This window comes from Salvelinus namaycush, chromosome 10 (assembly GCF_016432855.1).
Source record: "Salvelinus namaycush isolate Seneca chromosome 10, SaNama_1.0, whole genome shotgun sequence".
NCBI classification, from domain to species: Eukaryota; Metazoa; Chordata; class Actinopteri; order Salmoniformes; family Salmonidae; genus Salvelinus; species Salvelinus namaycush.
Genome location: NC_052316.1, coordinates 46,602,455 through 46,625,784, shown reverse-complemented (window position 1 = coordinate 46,625,784; position 23,330 = coordinate 46,602,455). Strand labels below are relative to the sequence as shown.

General features: G+C 43.2%; 1 protein-coding gene across 1 annotated transcript in view; it reads right to left on the bottom strand.

The window, feature by feature from the left end:
* kif1aa (kinesin family member 1Aa) overlaps positions 1–23,330 on the bottom strand; it is a 130,569-nt gene that overhangs the window by 31,184 nt on the left and 76,055 nt on the right. Inside the window, exons 27-32 of the mRNA XM_039001780.1 lie at positions 16,777–16,889; positions 16,298–16,353; positions 7,008–7,116; positions 6,204–6,270; positions 4,468–4,552; positions 2,395–2,500 (exon numbers count right to left, since the gene is read on the bottom strand). Coding sequence (XP_038857708.1) covers positions 2,395–2,500; positions 4,468–4,552; positions 6,204–6,270; positions 7,008–7,116; positions 16,298–16,353; positions 16,777–16,889 — 536 coding nt within the window. The remainder of the gene's footprint in view (positions 1–2,394; positions 2,501–4,467; positions 4,553–6,203; positions 6,271–7,007; positions 7,117–16,297; positions 16,354–16,776; positions 16,890–23,330) is intronic.

The window sequence follows — 23,330 nt, the reverse complement described above, 5'->3', positions numbered from 1 at the left end:
CAAGAAGCCCTTTATCCACAGAGTCTAGCGATCTATGTTACAGGGCCACCAAGAGAAGAGGGCATGTTCAGTTTGGATAACAATCCTTCGTAGGTGTTTGTGCGCCATAGCATGCAGTTATTATGGCCATAGTGTGGTGTTGGATAGAGATTTCTGACACGGTGCAGAATAATCCTGCGAGGTTAGTCAGTAGTGGACAATGGTTAAGAGCGGAGGATTATGCAGTGAACAGGGTGAGAGGTGGAATGATAGACGGACATTCAAAGCACAGCACCAGACTAGCATCAAGGAACGGGAGAGTCGCATAGCCAGCGTAGTGGTGAGGGAACTCTAATATAACTGGCTGAAGACTAACAGCTCCTCATACAGCACAACCTACTACAAAGATAACGGCTTAACGTATGATCATAATCAATGCATCTTGGCGGCGTGAGCTTCAAGCATCCTTGCTAAGTCTGCTATGCATTAGCCATGGAGCATTGTGCAGTCGACCAATACAGGAGCATCTTCAGTCCACCAATACAGGAGCATTGTGCAGTCAACCAATACAGGAGCATCTTCAGTCCACCAATACAGGAGCATCTTCAGTCGACCAATACAGGAGCATCGTCAGTCGACCAATACAGGAGCATCTTCAGTCCACCAATACAGGAGCATCGTCAGTCGACCAATACAGGAGCATCTTCAGTCCACCAATACAGGAGCATCTTCAGTCCACCAATACAGGAGCATCTTCAGTCCACCAATACAGGAGCATCTTCAGTCGACCAATACAGGAGCATCGTCAGTCGACCAATACAGGAGCATCTTCAGTCGACCAATACAGGAGCATCTTCAGTCGACCAATACAGGAGCATCTTCAGTCCACCAATACAGGAGCATCTTCAGTCGACCAATACAGGAGCATCTTCAGTCGACCAATACAGGAGCATCTTCAGTCCACCAATACAGGAGCATCGTCAGTAGACCAATACAGGAGCATCTTCAGTCCACCAATACAGGAGCATCTTCAGTCGACCAATACAGGAGCATCTTCAGTCCACCAATACAGGAGCATCTTCAGTCGACCAATACAGGAGCATCGTCAGTCGACCAATACAGGAGCATCTTCAGTCGACCAATACAGGAGCATCTTCAGTCGACCAATACAGGAGCATCTTCAGTCCACCAATACAGGAGCATCTTCAGTCGACCAATACAGGAGCATCGTCAGTCGACCAATACAGGAGCATCTTCAGTCCACCAATACAGGAGCATCGTCAGTCCACCAATACAGGAGCATCTTCAGTCCACCAATACAGGAGCATCGTCAGTCCACCAATACAGGAGCATCTTCAGTCCACCAATACAGGAGCATCTTCAGTCGACCAATACAGGAGCATCTTCAGTCCACCAATACAGGAGCATCTTCAGTCGACCAATACAGGAGCATCGTCAGTCGACCAATACAGGAGCATCTTCAGTCGACCAATACAGGAGCATCGTCAGTCGACCAATACAGGAGCATCTTCAGTCCACCAATACAGGAGCATCGTCAGTCCACCAATACAGGAGCATCTTCAGTCCACCAATACAGGAGCATCGTCAGTCGACCAATACAGGAGCATCTTCAGTCCACCAATACAGGAGCATCGTCAGTCCACCAATACAGGAGCATCTTCAGTCCACCAATACAGGAGCATCGTCAGTCCACCAATACAGGAGCATCTTCAGTAAGAAAGGGGTATGTGTGTCCCTTCATCCACCGTGTGCTGGTAGAGAGACACAGAGATTGGCTGAACCCACCGTGTGCTGGTAGAGAGACACAGAGATTGGCTGAACCCACCGTGTGCTGGTAGAGAGACACAGAGATTGGCTGAACCCACCGTGTGCTGGTAGAGAGACACAGAGATTGGCTGAACCCACCGTGTGCTGGTAGAGAGACACAGAGATTGGCTGAACCCACCGTGTGTGTGTCTCCAGAGAACCTCAGAGCATACGAAAGGCGGTGCTAGCATCGCCATAGTGATCGTGATCGTGCATTTACAGAATTCCTAGTGACATCTTAGAATTTTAAAGGCAGGAGAAACACATTGCAAAAGGAGCATTGGTTATTATGATGTAATGATGTAATCTTCAAATGTTCAGGACCGTAAAGGAACTTTGATGTAAACAGTTCAGTAAACAATATTTATGCATCAACAAAATACAACTGAATGTTCTATATAACTAACTGTATATAATATCTAAAACTTATATTGTCAAATCACCCCCCCCCCCCCCCCCCCCCCCCAAAAAAAATCCTAGAATTGTGGAATAAGTCTGCTTTATGAACAGGGGGACATTTGGGACGTAGACCTGTGGATGAGCCGTGGGTGATCGGGTCCCTTTTGACGGGTAGAATATGGGACATACCTGTCGTCCTGCATGGGTCTGACATACCCAGCTGACAGGATGTTGAGAGAGAGGATGTTGGGGTCTACGATGGTATCGTCCCCCTCGGGAGAGTTACTGATACGCCCTGGGGAGTCGAGGAAGACGAGGAGAGGGAAGAGGGGGACGAGAAGGAGGAGGTAGAGGAAGATGAGGAGGAAGAAGAAGAGGGGGAGGAGGAGGATGAGAAGGAGGAGGAAGAGGAGGAGGAGGAGGAAGAAGAGGAAGAAGAAGAAGAAGAGGAAGAAGAAGAAGAAGAGGAGGAGGAAGAAGAAGAAGGAGGAGGAGGATGAAGATGAGGAGGAGGAAGAAGAAGATGAGGAGGAGGAAGAGGAAGAAGTGGAGGAGGAAGAAGAAGAAGAAGAAGAGGAGGAGGAGGAAGAAGATGAGGAGGAGGAGGAGGAGGAGGAAGAAGAAGTGGAGGAGGAAGAAGAAGAAGAGGAGGAAGAGGAAGAAGAAGAGGAGGGGGAGGAGGAGGAGGAAGGGGAAGAAGTGGAGGAGGAGGAAGAAGAAGAGGGGGAGGAGGAAGAGGAAGAAGAGGAGGAGGAGGGGGAGGAGGAGGAGGAGGAAGAAGAGGAGGGGGAGGAGGAGGAGGAGGAAGAAGAAGAGGAGGAGGAGGAGGAGGAGGAGGAGGAGGAGGAGGAGGAGGAAGAAGAAGAAGATGAGGAGGAGGAGGATGAGGAAGAGGAAGAAGTGAAGGAGGAAGAAGAAGAATAGGAGGAAGATGAAGAAGAAGAGGAGGGGGAGGAGGAGGAGGAAGAAGTGGAGGAGGAGGAGGAGGAGGAGGAGGAGGAAGAAGATGAGGAGGAAGAAGAAGATGAGGAGGAGGAGGAGGAGGAGGAAGAGGAAGAAGTGAAGGAGGAAGAAGAAGAATAGGAGGAAGATGAAGAAGAAGAGGAGGGGGAGGAGGAGGAGGAAGAAGTGTAGGAGGAGGAGGAGGAGGAAGAAGAGGAGGGGGAGGAGGAGGAGGAGGAGGAAGAAGAAGAAGAGGAGGAGGAGGAGGAGGAGGAAGAAGAAGAGGAGGAGGAGGAGGAGGAGGAAGAGGAAGAAGTGAAGGAGGAAGAAGAAGAATAGGAGGAAGATGAAGAAGAAGAAGGAGGGGGAGGAGGAAGGGGAAGAAGTGGAGGAGGAGGAAGAAGAGGAAGGGGGAGGAGGAAGAGGAAGAAGAGGAGGAGGAGGGTGGGAGGAGGAGGAGGAAGAAGAGGAGGGGGAGGAGGAGGAAGAAGATGAGGAGGAGGAGGAGGAGGAAGAAGAAGATGAGGAGGAGGATGAGGAGGAGGAAGAGGAAGAAGTGAAGGAGGAAGAAGAAGAATATGAGGAAGATGAAGAAGAAGAGGAGGGGGAGGAGGAGGAGGAAGAAGTGGAGGAGGAGGAGGAAGAAGAAGAGGAGGGGGAGGAGGAGGAGGAAGAAGAAGAAGAGGAGGAGGAGGAAGAAGATGAGGAGGAAGAAGAAGATGAGGAGGAGGAGGAGGAGGAGGAAGAAGATGAGGAGGAAGAAGAAGATGAGGAGGAGGAGGAGGAGGAAGAGGAAGAAGTGAAGTAGGAAGAAGAAGAATAGGAGGAAGATGAAGAAGAAGAGGAGGGGGAGGAGGAGGAGGAAGAAGTGGAGGAGGAGGAGGAGGGGGAGGAGGAGGAGGAAGAAGAAGAGGAGGGGGAGGAGGAGGAGGAAGAAGAAGAAGAGGAGGAGGAGGAAGATGAAGAAGAGGAGGGGGAAGAAGAAGAGGAGGGGGAGGAGGAAGAAGAGGAGGAGGAGGAGGAGGAGGAGGAAGAAGAAGTGGAGGAGGAAGAAGAAGAAGAGGAGGGGGAGGAGGAGGAGGAGGAAGAGGAAGAAGTGGAGGAGGAAGAAGAAGAAGAAGAGGAGGAGGAGGAGGATGAAGATGAAGAAGAGGAGGAGGAGAACTTACATACTGTAAATGTTGGTGTTAAATACATATTCAACACACACACACACACACACAGAGAGACAGACACTCACAAAGACAGCACACACTCAGGCACATGCACACACACAACAAACAAACACACACCGTCCATTTCAATGTGAGCCTGACTCACCCACAACCAGCTCCTGGACATCTTTCCACACGATGTCTTCACCTGTCTCATGAACGATTGTCACAGTTATTCTCCTCTGAATACCCTGGGGTGGGGAGGGAGCATTGAAGAGAAGAAAGGGAGAGAGGTAGATTGAATAAGAGAGGGATAGAATAGTGAATGTACCATTAGAGATCCCAGAGACACCAGAACACCAGGACAGAGAGATAACGTCCAGAGATAACAACGTAACAGAAACACAGCACCAAGGATCAAAGCAACCAAATAGAGGCTGGAACTGGACTAAACTGGACTGGACTGGACTAAACTGGACTGGACTGAACTGGACTGAACTAGACTAGACTAGACTAGACTGGACTGGACTAGACTAGACTAGACTAGACTAGACTAGACTAGACTAGACTAGACTAGACTAGACTAGACTAGACTAGACTAGACTAGACTGGACTAGACTAGACTAGACTAGACTAGACTAGACTAGACTAGACTAGACTAGACTGGACTGGACTGGACTGGACTGGACTGGACTGGACTGGACTGGACTGGACTGGACTGGACTGGACTGGAGTGTACTGGACTGGACTGGACTGGACTGGACTGGACTGGACTGGACTGGACTAGACTAGACTAGACTAGACTAGACTAGACTAGACTAGACTAGACTAGACTAGACTAGACTAGACTGGACTGGACTGGACTGGACTGGACTGGACTGGACTAGACTAGACTAGACTAGACTAGACTAGACTAGACTAGACTAGACTAGACTAGACTAGACTAGACTAGACTAGACTAGACTAGACTGAACTAGACTGAACTGTACTGAACTGTACTGAACTGGACTGAACTGGACTGAACTAGACTGAACTAGACTGAACTAGACTGGATTACTCAATCCACTCTCTGGGAGCATCTGGTTATCAGGAAGATAGTGAAAGTATTTAATACACACTGAGTGTACAAAACATTAGGAACACTTTCCTAATGTTCATTTGCACCCCCCTCCTTTTGCCCTCAGAACAAGTTAAATTCGTTGGGGCATGGACTCTACAAGTTGTCGAAAGCGTTCCACAGGGATTCCAATGCTTCTCACATTGTGACAAGATGGCTGGATGTCCGTTGGGTGGTGGACCATTCTTGATACACACAGGAAACTGTTGAGCGTTAAAAAAAAATACACTGCAGCGTTGCAGTTCTTGACACAACCGGTGCGCCTGGCACTTTCTAGCGTACCCTTGTTCACTTCAGTCTTTTGTCTTGACTATTCACCCTCTGAATGGGACACATACACAATCCATGTCTCAATTGTCTCAATTAAAAATACTTCTATAACCTGTCTCCATCATTCTATATTCTTCCATATGATTCTATATGATTCTATATGATTCTATATGATTCTATATGATTCTATATTATTCTATATTCTTCCATATTCTTCCATATTATTCTATATTCTTCTATATGATTCTATATGATTCTATATTCTTCTATATTCTTCTATATTCTTCTGTATTCTTCCATATGATTCTATATGATTCTATATGATTCTGTATGATTCTATATGATTCTATATGATTCTATATTCTTCTATATTATTCTATATTCTTCTGTATTCTTCCATATGATTCTATATGATTCTATATGATTCTATATGATTCTGTATGATTCTATATTATTCTATCCACCTGCAAATCAGATCAATCATAACTTTCATTCCCCTCCCTAAAACGACTCACCTGGTGCAGCATGACCGTCCCATGGCAAGGCATGCCTCCTCTATGGTCCACTCCTGCTGGGATGTAGCTGTAGGGCAGTAACAAACCTCTCATTGATTTCACATCGGCCAATAAGTGCTGAATGACATTAAAGTAGTTGCTGATATTGTTGTAACTCTGGTTCTTGCATCGACATTCCACTGTGTTAATATACATTAAATCACGATGTTTGTAGTACATAACAGGCTTACCATTTCACCCACCAGTCTCTGAGTCTCTGAGTCTCTGAGTCGCTGTGTTACTGAGTCTCTGAGTCTCTGTGTCTCTGTGTCTCTGTGTCTCTGTGTCTCTGTGTTTCTGTGTCTCAGTCTCTGAGTCTCTGTGTCTCAGTCTCTGAGTTGATGATTCGCTGAGTCGCTGTGTCACTGTGTCGCTGAGTCACTGTGTTTCTGTGTCTTTGTGTCGCTGAGTCACTGTGTCTCTGTGTCTCTGTGTCTCTGTGTCTCTGTGTCTCTGTGTCTCTGTGTCTCTGTGTCTCTGTGTCTCTGTGTCTCTGAGCCTCTGAGCCTCTGAGCCTCTGAGCCTCTGAGCCTCTGAGCCTCTGAGCCTCTGAGCCTCTGCATGTACAGTGCAGTGGAACCCTTTTCGGTCTATTTCTTTTCTAGTGAACCAACCACCAAGGATGTGAACCGGCCAACAGATCAGGCCAGTCGACAGTGGTAGATTATCATTCATAGAAGCGGGTTAACAAAAGGTTGTGGTAAGATGGTTTGCTGTGAAGTACAGTGTAGTCCTGTGGTTGTGATTGTGGTGACTGATACTCACTCTCCACTGGCCTCCAGCTCACAGATCTCGAAGAACACCATGAGGTCATACTTGCAGTGGCAGGGCCCGGCTGTAGGACGCATCAGGGCAGTCAGCTTGGTGGCAGGGACTAAAGGGAGGAAGGTGAAGGGAGACAAGGTTACCGCCAAGGGACACTCACTCTCCAGTAGCAGGGAACATGGAGAACTGTGAAGAGAGAAGGGCTGAAAAAGAGGAGTGATCAGAGAGATGCATGGGAGAGAGAAAGGGAGCATTCAGTCCTGTGGAAACGGAATGAGATCACTCAGGATGGCCACAAACCCCAGTAAACAAGCAATCATCCCTTAACAGTAGAGAGGATTGCCTCTGGAGATGGAAATTGGTATTGTAGCTAAATCGGGTGCAAATTTGTTGTGCTTGATCCCTGACAAATAAACTAAGAAAATATTAAAAATAAAAATAAATCAATGAAACACTAATTATTTGCATCTATTTACAATATTCCCCAAGTATAAGGAACATTTTATGGAAAAACTACATTATTACAATGTATATAGCCCAGATCCTGAGAACAAATCAGTGAACGTAATCATCACATCAGAGACAGGTATTATTATCAAACAGGTAAAGTCTGACCTTACATCAATTACCATGAAGACTGTCTGTTACCCACCTCTATCAATTACCATGAAGACTGTCTGTTACCCACCTCTATCAATTACTATGAAGACTGTCTGTTACCCATCTCTATCAATTACCATGAAGACTGTCTGTTACCCACCTCTATCAATTACCATGAAGACTGTCTGTTACCCACCTCTATCAATTACTATGAAGACTGTCTGTTACCCACCTCTATCAATTACTATGAAGACTGTCTGTTACCCACCTCTATCAATTACCATGAAGACTGTCTGTTACCCACCTCTATCAATTACCATGAAGACTGTCTGTTACCCACCTCTATCAATTACCATGAAGACTGTATGTTACCCATCTCTATCAATTACCATGAAGACTGTCTGTTACCCACCTCTATCAATTACCATGAAGACTGTCTGTTACCCACCTCTATCAATTACCATGAAGACTGTCTGTTACCCACCTCTATCAATTACCATGAAGACTGTCTGTTACCCACCTCTATCAATTACCATGAAGACTGTCTGTTACCCACCTCTATCAATTACCATGAAGACTGTCTGTTACCCACCTCTATCAATTACCATGAAGACTGTCTGTTACCCACCTCTATCAATTACCATGAAGACTGTCTGTTACCCACCTCTATCAATTACCATGAAGACTGTCTGTTACCCACCTCTATCAATTACCATGAAGACTGTCTGTTACCCACCTCTATCAATTACCATGAAGACTGTCTGTTACCCACCTCTGTCAATTACTATGAAGACTGTCTGTTACCCATCTCTATCAATTACCATGAAGACTGTCTGTTACCCACCTCTATCAATTACCATGAAGACTGTCTGTTACCCATCTCTATCAATTACCATGAAGACTGTCTGTTACCCACCTCTATCAATTACCATGAAGACTGTCTGTTACCCATCTCTATCAATTACCATGAAGACTGTCTGTTACCCACCTCTATCAATTACCATGAAGACTGTCTGTTACCCACCTCTATCAATTACCATGAAGACTGTCTGTTACCCACCTCTATCAATTACTATGAAGACTGTCTGTTACCCACCTCTATCAATTACCATGAAGACTGTCTGTTACCCATCTCTATCAATTACTATGAAGACTGTCTGTTACCCACCTCTATCAATTACTATGAAGACTGTCTGTTACCCACCTCTATCAATTACTATGAAGACTGTCTGTTACCCATCTCTATCAATTACTATGAAGACTGTCTGTTACCCACCTCTATCAATTACCATGAAGACTGTCTGTTACCCACCTCTATCAATTACTATGAAGACTGTCTGTTACCCACCTCTATCAATTACCATGAAGACTGTCTGTTACCCCCTTCTATCAATTACTATGAAGACTGTCTGTTACCCATCTCTATCAATTACCATGAAGACTGTCTGTTACCCCCTTACATCAATTACCATGAAGACTGTCTGTTACCCATCTCTATCAATTACCATGAAGACTGTCTGTTACCCATCTCTATCAATTACCATGAAGACTGTCTGTTACCCACCTCTATCAATTACCATGAAGACTGTCTGTTACCCCCTTCTATCAATTACTATGAAGACTGTCTGTTACCCATCTCTATCAATTACCATGAAGACTGTCTGTTACCCACCTCTATCAATTACCATGAAGACTGTCTGTTACCCATCTCTATCAATTACCATGAAGACTGTCTGTTACCCACCTCTATCAATTACCATGAAGACTGTCTGTTACCCACCTCTATCAATTACCATGAAGACTGTCTGTTACCCATCTCTATCAATTACCATGAAGACTGTCTGTTACCCACCTCTATCAATTACCATGAAGACTGTCTGTTACCCACCTCTATCAATTACCATGAAGACTGTCTGTTACCCATCTCTATCAATTACCATGAAGACTGTCTGTTACCCACCTCTATCAATTACCATGAAGACTGTCTGTTACCCACCTCTATCAATTACCATGAAGACTGTCTGTTACCCACCTCTATCAATTACTATGAAGACTGTCTGTTACCCACCTCTATCAATTACCATGAAGACTGTCTGTTACCCACCTCTATCAATTACCATGAAGACTGTCTGTTACCCACCTCTATCAATTACCATGAAGACTGTCTGTTACCCACCTCTATCAATTACCATGAAGACTGTCTGTTACCCACCTCTATCAATTACCATGAAGACTGTCTGTTACCCACCTCTATCAATTACTATGAAGACTGTCTGTTACCCATCTCTATCAATTACCATGAAGACTGTCTGTTACCCACCTCTATCAATTACCATGAAGACTGTCTGTTACCCACCTCTATCAATTACCATGAAGACTGTATGTTACCCACCTCTATCAATTACCATGAAGACTGTCTGTTACCCACCTCTATCAATTACTATGAAGACTGTCTGTTACCCATCTCTATCAATTACCATGAAGACTGTCTCTTACCCACCTCTATCAATTACCATGAAGACTGTATGTTACCCACCTCTATCAATTACCATGAAGACTGTCTGTTACCCACCTCTATCAATTACTATGAAGACTGTCTGTTACCCATCTCTATCAATTACCATGAAGACTGTCTGTTACCCACCTCTATCAATTACCATGAAGACTGTATGTTACCCACCTCTATCAATTACCATGAAGACTGTCTGTTACCCACCTCTATCAATTACTATGAAGACTGTCTGTTACCCATCTCTATCAATTACCATGAAGACTGTCTGTTACCCACCTCTATCAATTACCATGAAGACTGTCTGTTACCCACTTATAGCAATTACCATGAAGACTGTCTGTTACCCAGTTCTATCAATTACCATGAAGACTGTCTGTTACCCACCTCTATCAATTACCATGAAGACTGTCTGTTACCCACTTATAGCAATTACCATGAAGACTGTCTGTTACCCAGTTCTATCAATTACCATGAAGACTGTCTGTTACCCACCTCTATCAATTACCATGAAGACTGTCTGTTACCCACCTCTATCAATTACCATGAAGACTGTTTGTTACCCACCTCTATCAATTACCATGAAGACTGTCTGTTACCCACCTCTATCAATTACCATGAAGACTGTCTGTTACCCACCTCTATCAATTACTCTGAAGACTGTCTGTTACCCACTTCTATCAATTACCATGAAGACTGTCTGTTACCCACCTCTATCAATTACCATGAAGACTGTCTGTTACCCATCTCTATCAATTACCATGAAGACTGTCTGTTACCCACCTCTATCAATTACCATGAAGACTGTCTGTTACCCACTTATAGCAATTACCATGAAGACTGTCTGTTACCCAGTTCTATCAATTACCATGAAGACTGTCTGTTACCCACCTCTATCAATTACCATGAAGACTGTCTGTTACCCACCTCTATCAATTACCATGAAGACTGTCTGTTACCCACCTCTATCAATTACCATGAAGACTGTCTGTTACCCACCTCTATCAATTACTATGAAGACTGTCTGTTACCCATCTCTATCAATTACTATGAAGACTGTCTGTTACCCACCTCTATCAATTACCATGAAGACTGTCTGTTACCCACCTCTATCAATTACCATGAAGACTGTCTGTTACCCACCTCTATCAATTACTATGAAGACTGTCTGTTACCCATCTCTATCAATTACTATGAAGACTGTCTGTTACCCATCTCTATCAATTACTATGAAGACTGTCTGTTACCCAGTTCTATCAATTACTATGAAGACTGTCTGTTACCCATCTCTATCAATTACCATGAGGACTGTCTGTTACCCACCTCTATCAATTACCATGAGGACTGTCTGTTACCCAGATCTATCAATTACCATGAAGACTGTCTGTTACCCATCTCTATCAATTACCATGAAGACTGTCTGTTACCCACCTCTATCAATTACCATGAAGACTGTCTGTTACCCAGTTCTATCAATTACTATGAAGACTGTCTGTTACCCACCTCTATCAATTACCATGAAGACTGTCTGTTACCCACCTCTATCAATTACCATGAAGACTGTTTGTTACCCACCTCTATCAATTACCATGAAGACTGTCTGTTACCCACCTCTATCAATTACCATGAAGACTGTCTGTTACCCACCTCTATCAATTACTCTGAAGACTGTCTGTTACCCACTTCTATCAATTACCATGAAGACTGTCTGTTACCCACCTCTATCAATTACCATGAAGACTGTCTGTTACCCACCGCTATCAATTACCATGAAGACTGTCTGTTACCCACTTATAGCAATTACTATGAGGACTGTCTGTTACCCACCTCTATCAATTACCATGAAGACTGTCTGTTACCCACCTCTATCAATTACCATGAAGACTGTCTGTTACCCAGTTCTATCAATTACCATGAAGACTGTCTGTTACCCACCTCTATCAATTACTATGAAGACTGTCTGTTACCCACCTCTATCAATTACCATGAAGACTGTCTGTTACCCATCTCTATCAATTACCATGAGGACTGTCTGTTACCCACCTCTATCAATTACCATGAAGACTGTCTGTTACCCAGTTCTATCAATTACCATGAAGACTGTCTGTTACCCACCTATATCAATTACTATGAAGACTGTCTGTTACCCATCTCTAACAATTACTATGAAGACTGTCTGTTACCCACCTCTATCAATTACTATGAAGACTGTCTGTTACCCCCTTCTATCAATTACTATGAAGACTGTTTGTTACCCATCTCTATCAATTACCATGAAGACTGTCTGTTACCCATCTCTATCAATTACTATGAAGACTGTCTGTTACCCATCTCTATCAATTACCATGAAGACTGTCTGTTACCCAGTTCTATCACTTACCATGAGGACTGTCTGTTACCCACCTCTATCAATTACCATGAAGACTGTCTGTTACCCATCTCTATCAATTACCATGAAGACTGTCTGTTACCCACCTCTATCAATTACCATGAAGACTGTCTGTTACCCATCTCTATCAATTACCATGAAGACTGTCTGTTACCCATCTCTATCAATTACCATGAAAACTGTCTGTTACCCATCTCTATCAATTACCATGAAGACTGTCTGTTACCCACCTCTATCAATTACCATGAAGACTGTCTGTTACCCAGTTCTATCAATTACTATGAAGACTGTCTGTTACCCACCTCTATCAATTACCATGAAGACTGTCTGTTACCCACCTCTATCAATTACCATGAAGACTGTCTGTTACCCACCTCTATCAATTACCATGAAGACTGTCTGTTACCCACCTCTATCAATTACTCTGAAGACTGTCTGTTACCCACTTCTATCAATTACCATGAAGACTGTCTGTTACCCACCTCTATCAATTACCATGAAGACTGTCTGTTACCCACCGCTATCAATTACCATGAAGACTGTCTGTTACCCACTTATAGCAATTACTATGAGGACTGTCTGTTACCCACCTCTATCAATTACCATGAAGACTGTCTGTTACCCACCTCTATCAATTACCATGAAGACTGTCTGTTACCCAGTTCTATCAATTACCATGAAGACTGTCTGTTACCCACCTCTATCAATTACTATGAAGACTGTCTGTTACCCACCTCTATCAATTACCATGAAGACTGTCTGTTACCCATCTCTATCAATTACCATGAGGACTGTCTGTTACCCACCTCTATCAATTACCATGAAGACTGTCTGTTACCCAGTTCTATCAATTACCATGAAGACTGTCTGTTACCCAGTTCTATCAATTACCATGAAGACTGTCTGTTACCCACCTATATCAATTACTATGAAGACTGTCTGTTACCCATCTCTAACAATTACTATGAAGACTGTCTGTTACCCACCTCTATCAATTACTATGAAGACTGTCTGTTACCCCCTTCTATCAATTACTATGAAGACTGTCTGTTACCCATCTCTATCAATTACCATGAAGACTGTCTGTTACCCATCTCTATCAATTACTATGAAGACTGTCTGTTACCCATCTCTATCAATTACCATGAAGACTGTCTGTTACCCAGTTCTATCACTTACCATGAGGACTGTCTGTTACCCACCTCTATCAATTACCATGAAGACTGTCTGTTACCCATCTCTATCAATTACCATGAAGACTGTCTGTTACCCACCTCTATCAATTACCATGAAGACTGTCTGTTACCCATCTCTATCAATTACCATGAAGACTGTCTGTTACCCATCTCTATCAATTACCATGAAGACTGTCTGTTACCCATCTCTAACAATTACTATGAAGACTGTCTGTTACCCATCTCTATCAATTACCATGAGGACTGTCTGTTACCCATCTCTATCAATTACCATGAAGACTGTCTGTTACCCATCTCTAACAATTACCATGAGGACTGTCTGTTACCCACCTCTATCAATTACCATGAAGACTGTCTGTTACCCATCTCTATCAATTACCATGAGGACTGTCTGTTACCCACCTCTATCAATTACCATGAAGACTGTCTGTTACCCATCTCTATCAATTACCATGAAGACTGTCTGTTACCCACCTCTATCAATTACCATGAAGACTGTCTGTTACCCATCTCTATCAATTACCATGAAGACTGTCTGTTACCCATCTCTATCAATTACCATGAAGACTGTCTGTTACCCATCTCTAACAATTACCATGAGGACTGTCGGTTACCCAGTTCTATCAATTACCATGAGGACTGTCTGTTACCCACTTCTAATTCATAAAGAGTTATTTATGGAAGCTACTAATGTTAAGAGCCTATAAATCCAGTTGAGGAAGAAATCACTGGAGGAACTGCAGGGGAAGTCAACCAGACAGTAGACAGGAGGAACTGTAGGGGAAGTCAACCAGACAGTAGACAGGAGGAACTGTAGGGGAAGTCAACCAGACAGTAGACAGGAAGAACTGTAGGGGAAGTCAACCAGACAGTAGACAGGAGGAACTGTAGGGGAAGTCAACCAGACAGTAGACAGGAGGAACTGTAGGGGAAGTCAACCAGACAGTAGACAGGAGGAACTGTAGGGGAAGTCAACCAGACAGTAGACAGGAGGAACTGTAGGGGAAGTCAACCAGACAGTAGACAGGAAGAACTGTAGGGGAAGTCAACCAGACAGTAGACAGGAGGAACTGTAGGGGAAGTCAACCAGACAGTAGACAGGAGAAACTGTAGGCGAAGTCAACCAGACAGTAGACAGGAGGAACTGTAGGGGAAGTCAACCAGACAGTAGACAGGAGGAACTGTAGGGGAAGTCAACCAGACAGTAGACAGGAAGAACTGTAGGGGAAGTCAACCAGACAGGAGGAACTGTAGGGGAAGTCAACCAGACAGTAGACAGGAGGAACTGTAGTGGAAGTCAACCAGACAGTAGACAGGAGGAACTGTAGGGGAAGTCAACCAGACAGAAGACAGGAGGAACTGTAGGGGAAGTCAACCAGACAGTAGACAGGAAGAACTGTAGGGGAAGTCAACCAGACAGGAGGAACTGTAGGGGAAGTCAACCAGACAGGAGGAACTGTAGGGGAAGTCAACCAGACAGGAGGAACTGTAGGGGAAGTCAACCAGACAGGAGGAACTGCAGGGGAAGTCAACCAGACAGGAGGAACTGTAGGGGAAGTCAACCAGACAGTCGACAGGAGGAACTGTAGGGGAAGTCAAACCGACATTAGACACCCAACTAGGCAAGAGAAGGAAGCCAAGCCTGTGGAAAATCCCTGAAACACAACCTCTTTTTAAATCCTATTTTGGAAATCCTTCTATCACCGTGTAAAATCAGATTGCTTTCTTGATAAGAGAAGCAATACGTTGGGCTATTAGCCCAGTCTACACTGTGATCAATACGTTGGGCTATTAGCCCAGTCTACACTGTGATCAATACGTTGGGCTATTAGCCCAGTCTACACTGTGATCTCCATCTCAATTGCAAAAATGGAGATAGGTGTTTTTTGTATTTCTGATTTACAATATATCATCTTGACCATCAAGTGATGTAAAAAAGTATATACATTGAGCTCAAGTTTAGTTTCAGAGACTCTCATTGGCCCAGGCACACAGACAGTAACCAACCCGGTTTCTGGGCTCTGATAACTGAACATATAGAGAGGGGTGGGGCTGGCAGACTGGGTGGCTCCTCCCCCTCCAGGAGAAAAGAGGCGGCCAATCCGGCGGCGGACAGGGCGTGGCCTGACAAAGAGTCCACCAGCGCCCCATTGAACACCTCTGGGACCAGGTAGCGAATCAGCTCCAGGGTCTTCTCCAGGTCGGCGGGCGTGGCATCGTCTGCTGCTTCACAGTCACAGTGTTCAGTAACACGTCCCCAACAACATGACATTACTTAGAGTATCACAACACCAGTAACCAAGGTCGCAGTCTATTTAGCTATCATTCTACTCCGTGTCATGTTTTACCATGACGCGCAGTGGCAAGGAGTGGAAGAATGTTACCTCAAAAAAAACTGGATTTCACCAGGCTAGTACACCAGCAAAAACAGTACACCAGTACGAAGGCAATTTAACAGACATGAGCTGTAGGCAGTAACTGTACACTGGCCATACAATGGCATGATACATACACATTGTGTACAGTTCGCAGCCTCACGTTTAACACACTAAATAACAACATTCATATCCTGATGTAGACAGAGGTCTAATTGTACCTGGTTTGGACAGGGGCATGACTGGAGGGAACTGCCTTCTGCTGGGACGCAGGGGGCTGGTTGGAGAGAGAGAGAGAGAGAGAGAGAGAGAGAGAGAGAGAGAGAGAGAGAGAGAGAGAGAGAGCGAGAGAGAGAGAGAGAGAGAGAGCGAGAGAGAGAGAGAGAGAGCGAGAGAGAGAGAGAGAGAGAGAGAGACATATACAAGGGCAACCAGTGAAGAACAAACACCATTGTAAATACAACCTATATTTATTTATTTTCCCTTCTGTACTTTAACTATTTGCACATTGTTACAACACTGTATATAGCCATAATATGATATTTGAAATGTTGTTTCCCATGCCAATAAAAGCCCGTTGAATTGAATTGACTTGAGCGAGAGACAGGTACGGTAAGTCCTAGAATACTATATTACCACCATATGAAAAGTGCATTACAGAGAGGGGAATGAAGCTTGTCCTTCCGGTAACGAGTGTTACCTGATGAGCTCCTTGCAGAGAGTAGGCTGTTTCTGGTAGTGACCAAACACCTCAAACACCACAGGCTGGGTCTTGATGTAGTCCACAAAGGATTTGGTGACCTCTACAGCAATCTGTTGAACCAATAAAAACATACGAGCTACCACAGCATATCAAACCATCATAACGTTCTTGTCTTTATTTTTTATTTATTTTTTATTTTTTATTTTTAGTGGGTAGATCAGATGTAATATTGCAGATAGGTTGTGGCTTCCATCAATGGAACTGTTTACATTATTTACAATCCCCCAAATATATTTTTGTGTATATATTTTTTCCTTTATTATGTTCCCCTAACCTGTCACGCCCTGGCCATAGAGAGGTTTTTATTCTCTATTTTGGTTATGTCGGGGTGTGACTAGGGTGGGCATTCTAGTTTCTTTATTTCTATGTTTTCTGTTTCTATGTTTTGGCCGGGTGTGGTTCTCAATCAGGGACAGCTGTCTATCGTTATTGATTGGGAATCATACTTAGGCAGCCTTTTTCCCACCTGTGTTTTGTGGGTAGTTGTTTTCTGTTTAGTATCTGTTTACCTGACAGAACTGTTCGCTTTCGTTTTGTTACTTTGTTTGAGTGTTTTTGATATTAATAAAAATCATGAACCCTTACCACGCTGTGCTTTGGTCCACTATTCCTTACGACGACGAGCGTTACATAACCCTACCATCCCTCCCCTAGTTGGAGTAAACTAATAGACAACAATACTTAGGCCTCTACTTCCAGCTTATACATAATATATACATTTTAAAGACACAGTATATTTTACATTAGTTATCTTGTTATAATTAGTCCCACCCTTCAGCTCCACTCTGCCCCTCCCATCGATCTCTGAACACTATCCAGTTTTGATTTCGGTTTGCCATAAATTTTTTCACTGGGCTCTTCTGAACCTTCCTATTTTTGTAATTTCTACAGTAAATTAAAGATAAAAAATGTTTTGCTAAGAGTTCTATATTATTATTATTGACTATGACTTTTCAAATCACCCAGTATTGCTATCTGCAGAGTTAGCTCCAGGTAATTGTTGCAATTTTTCAGCCATTCCTGGACCTGTGACAAAAAACAAACTACAGCTGGACAGTACCAAAACAAACAATATAATGATTCTCTCTCTTCACAGCAAAATCTGCAGAGCCTTCGGAAAGTATTCAGACCCCTTGACTTGATCCACATTTTGTTACGAATGGGAGAAACTCCCCAAATACAGGTGTGCCAAGCTTGTAGCGTCATACCCAAGAAGACTTGATGCTGTATGTGCTGCCAAAGGTGCTTCAACAAAGTACTGAGCAAAGAGTCTGAATACTTATGTAAATGTTATTTTTCGTAAAAAATTTGCAGAAAAGTCTAAAAACCTGTTTTTGCTTTGTTATTATGAGGTATTGTGAATAGATTGATGAGGGGGGAAAAAATATTGAATACATTTTAGATTAAGGCTGTAATGTAACAAAACGTGGAAAAGGTCAAGGGGTCTGAATATTTTCCGAAGGCACTATATAATATTCTATTGTTTTCAAGAATTTTGTAAAATAATTTAAATTGAAAAACTCTATGTTTTGAATCTGGCGTAGTTTTATGTATCTTTTCATAAACCATGTGCCATAGATTCGTTACATCCAAAATATCTTCCCATCTATTTAGCAACACACAGCTGTACATTTTTGGTCCTGAAATTAAACTGGTATACTTTTTTATTTATCACGATTTTCTTTAACCAATTTTGGTCTTTAATTCAGGGCCGACAGACAAGTTCCTTGCTTTCTCCCCTACTTCCATTTTTGCGGTAATGCTTAAATGAGTTGGTTGTAATTTTAAGTAGAGCAGACATTTCCATATATACTTTTGTGTGATAATTCCATCAGCCCTATTAATGATATAATTTACAAAGATTATACTTTTTTTTTTTAATCCCCAAAATAATGGCTTCTTCTCAATTAGAATATTTGAATTTAGCCATAATATTTGTTGTTTTATTTGTTCTGTCTTTTCTGGTGGATTAATCTGAAATTGCAACTAACTTTCTATTGCTTGTTTTAAAAATAGAGATATTTTGGAGTGAAAGTGAGAGGTTGTAATCTGAATAAAGGGGAAAAGGACATTCTTGAACACGGGGTGAGACATTCTTACTAATCTGCATGAGAACCAGTTCAGATTTAAGTATAACTTTTGTATGACTGAAGCCTTTAGTGAGAGGTCTAATGCTTTAATCTTGAATCATTTCTGCCCTCCAAATTCATATTCATTACATAAATAGGCCCGTTTAATTTTGTCTGGCTTACTGTTCCAAATCAAATTGAAACTGTTTTTGCTCACATCATGTAAAAGCAGGTCATTAGGTGTAGGCTTTCTTTCGGGATATGAATTCAGACTTGTGCCAGAGATAGAGCTGGGTCCCGATGAAGACTGAGGATGACTAAGGCTCAGTCAAGGGGCCATTTGGTTAAAACCTGCCGCCCTTATTGCTGATGGGAGAAGCTTTTAAGTAGACAGGAGGAGTGAGAGAAGGTGAAGGGGGAAGGGTTCCTCTGTGCTCTCTGGACGGTAAAAGGGGGTATTTATTCCCTTTGTCCTTGTCGTCTGTCGTGGACGTGTTGGTGCATCACTGCTCTATACAATCAATCAATTAAATGTATTTATTAAGCCCTTTTTACATCCGTAAAGTGCTTTACATTAAACAGTAAGCAGGAAGAAATACAGTATATATCTATTGATATGGAAGGCAACAAACTGCACACAAAGTGCCTAAAAAACATATTTAAAACTTCTTCAGGCTCGGGTCTATTTTTCTCAATTTCCGCCTGACTGACGTGCCCAAAGTAAACTGCCTGCTACTCAGGCCCAGAAGCCAGGATATGCATATAATCGGTACCATTGGATAGAAAACACTTTGAATTTGGTAGAAATGTTAAAATAATGTATGAGACTATAACACAATAGATATGGTAGGAGAAAATCCAAAGAAAAAACAACAAGAATTTTTTGGGGGGAGAGAGCCCACGCTCTTACAATGGAAATTATGGGGGCACATCCAAATCCAGCTCCCAGATTGCAATTGCTATGGCTTCCACTAGATGTCAACAGTCTGTGTTCAAGGTTTCAGGCTTGTTTCTTCCAATACGAGGAAGAATAATGAGTTTTAGTACTGGGACAGAGTTGGAAAGAGGACGCGTACCTGCTAATATCGCTTTCCTATTGAACATACTTCTTTCTGTATGAAATATTATAGTTTAATTACATTTTAGGGTATCTGAGGATTAAATAGAAACATATTCTGACTTCTTTTAACAGAGTTTAGCAGTAGCTTTTTGGATTCCTTTCTCTGCATGTTGAACGAGTGGATTACTCAAATTGATAGCGCCAACTAAATTGAAAAAGAAAAAAGGATTTTATCTAACAAAACGACACTACATGTTGTAGCTGAGACCCTTTGGATTGCAAATCAGAGGAAGATTTTCAAAAAGTAAGTGAATATTTAATCGCTATTTGTGAATTAATGAAACCTGTGCTGGTTGAAAAATATTTGGATGTGGGGCGCCGTCCTCAAACAATCGCATGGCATTCTTTCGCTGTAAAGCCTACTGTAAATCAGACAATGCAGTTAGATTAACAAGAATTTAAGCTTTTAACCGATATAAGACACTTGTATGTTCCTAAATGTTTAATATCTGTAATTTTATGATCATTTATTTGAATTGCGCGCCCTCCAATTTCACCGGAAGTTGTCGACAGGTGTCCCGCTGGCCTAGCCATCAAGAAACGATGTAAACTGACTTAAAATGACATGGTTAAAAGTGTTTTTAGACGTGCATCTAATAATAAGACCTTGTACTTAGGATGTGTATGATACACACTGAGTGTACAAAAAATTAAGAATACCTTCCTAATATTGAGTTGCAATCCCCCCCACTTTTGCCCTCTGAACAGCCTCAACACTACCAACATACAGCTGGCTGGTTATACGCTGCACTGGCAGGATAGAACAGCGGCGTCTAGTAAGACAAGTGGCGGCGGACTATGTGTTTTTGTAAATAACAGCTGGTGTACAATATCTAACCCTCGCCTGAGGTAGAGTATCTCATGATAAGCTGTAGACCACACTATCTACCTAGAGAGTTTTCATCTGTATTCTTCGTAGCTGTCTACATAACACCATGTAGTACCAGACCACCATAGTGCCTGTGCCCAAGAACACTAAGGTAACTTGCCTAAATGACTATCGACCCGTAGCACTCACGTCTGTAGCCGTGAAGTGCTTTGAAAGGTTGGTCATGGCTCACATCAACACCATTATCCCAAAAACCCAAGACCCACTCCAATTAGCATACTGCCCCAACAGATCCACAGATGATGCCATCTCCATTCCACTCCACACTGCCCTTTCTCACCTGGACAAAAGGAACACCTATGTGAGAATACTGTTCATTGACTACAGCTCAGTGTTCAACACCATAGTGCCCTCAAAGCTCATCAATAAGCTAAGGACCCTGGGAATAAACACCTCCCTCTGCAATTGGATCCTAAACTTCCTGACAGGCCGCCCCCAGGTGGTAAGGGTAGGTAACAACACATCCGCCACACTGATTCTCAACATAGGGACCCCTCAGGGGTGCGTGCTCAGTCCCCTCCTGTTCTCCCTGTTCACTCATGATTGCATGGCCAGGCACGACTCCAACACCATCATTAAGTCTGCCGATGACACAACAGTGGTAGGCCTGATCACCGACAACGACGAGACAGCCTATAGGGAGGAGAGCAGAGACCTGGCTGTGTGGTGCCACAGGTTGAGAGCTTCAAGTTCCTTGGTGTCCACATCACCAACAAACTAACATGGTCCAAGCACACCAAGACAGTTGTGAAGAGGGCACAACAAAACCTATTCACCCTCAGGAGACTGAAAAGATTTGGCATGGGTCCTCAGATCCTGAATAGGTTCTACAGCTGCACCATCGACAGCTTCCTGAATGGTTGCATCACTGCCTGGTATGGCAACTGCTAGGCCTCCGACCGCAAGGCACTACAGAGGGTAGTGCGAACAGCCCAGTACATCACACATCACCAAGCTTCCTGCCATCCAGGACCTCTATACCAGGTGCTGTCAGAGGAAGGCCCTAAAAATTGTCAAAGACTCCAGCCACCCTAGTCATAGACTGTTCTCTCTGCTACTGCAAGGCAAGCGGTACCGGAGCGCCAATTCTAGGTCCAAGAGGCTTCTAAACAGCTTCTCCCCCAAGCCATAAGACTCCTGAACACCTTATCAAATGGCTACTCTATCCACAGGGATCCTGGCCCATGTTGACTCCAATGCTTCAATGATGCTCCAATGATGTCCTTTGGGTGGTGGACCATTCTTGATACACACAGGAAACTGTTGAGCGTGAAAAACCCAGCAGCGTTGCAGTTCTTGACACAAATCAGTGCGCTTGGCACTGACTACCATACCCACTTAAATCTTTTGTCCTGCCCATTCACCCTCTGAATGGCACACATACACAATCCATGTCTCAACTGTCTCACGGCTTAAAAATCCTTCTTTAAAACCTTTTCTCAATAGGGGGTGCTGTTGGCACTTTGTAATAATTTCGTTCCCAAATTAAACTGCCTCGTACTCAATTCTTGCTCGTACAATATGCATATTATTATTACTATTGGATAGAAAACACTCTCTAGTTTCTAAAACCGTTTGAATTATATCTGTGAGTAAAACAGAACTGGAGCTAGAGCAATTTTCCTATGAGGATGTGAGAATGCTGAATTCTGCTGGCTGTTCTGAGATCCGGTTATAAATCTGCCTGTCTTCTATTGGTTGAGATGCACTGCATACGCCTTCCCCTGGATGTCAGCGAATAGTGAGAATTGAAATGGTGTTTCTAGGCAGATCTGAGAGCTTATAAATGGGCTGGCAACGTGGGGTCCGTCCTTTGTCCTCTTCGCTCTGACGCAGAAAGGACCTCTGGCTGTCGTGATAGAAAGCTCCCTTTATAGCCCTTAGATATATCCGGCTCTGTTTTTATTCGATATAGGTGTTAAAGACATCATAATGTTGTTATATTAAACCGAGTTATATCAGTTTATATCATTATATTGCGATTTTCGGATATTTATTTATGCTGCGTTTTAGGGAGTTGGGCACGTCTTTGCCACATGGCTAATGTTTACTGCTAATTCCAACGTTGAAGGCGACAATCTACAACCGAGCAACGATTCTTTTGGACAAAGGACACCTTGCCCAAGATTCTGATGGGAGCTCATCAAAAAGTAAGAACTATATATGATGTTAATTCGTTGTTCTGTTGAAAAATGTTACACTCATATTCCGCCATGAATCTCAGTGCGGTCTCGCTTTAACGCACGCTGTATGTCGTAGTAACGTTAATTTTAAAAATCTAACACAGCGATTGCATTAAGAACTAATATATCTTTCATTTGCTGTCCAACCTGTATTTTTTAGTCAAGTTTAGGATTAGTTACTGATTAGAATAGGTGCCTCTCCCAAGATTTCTCCCGACATATTGTTGGCA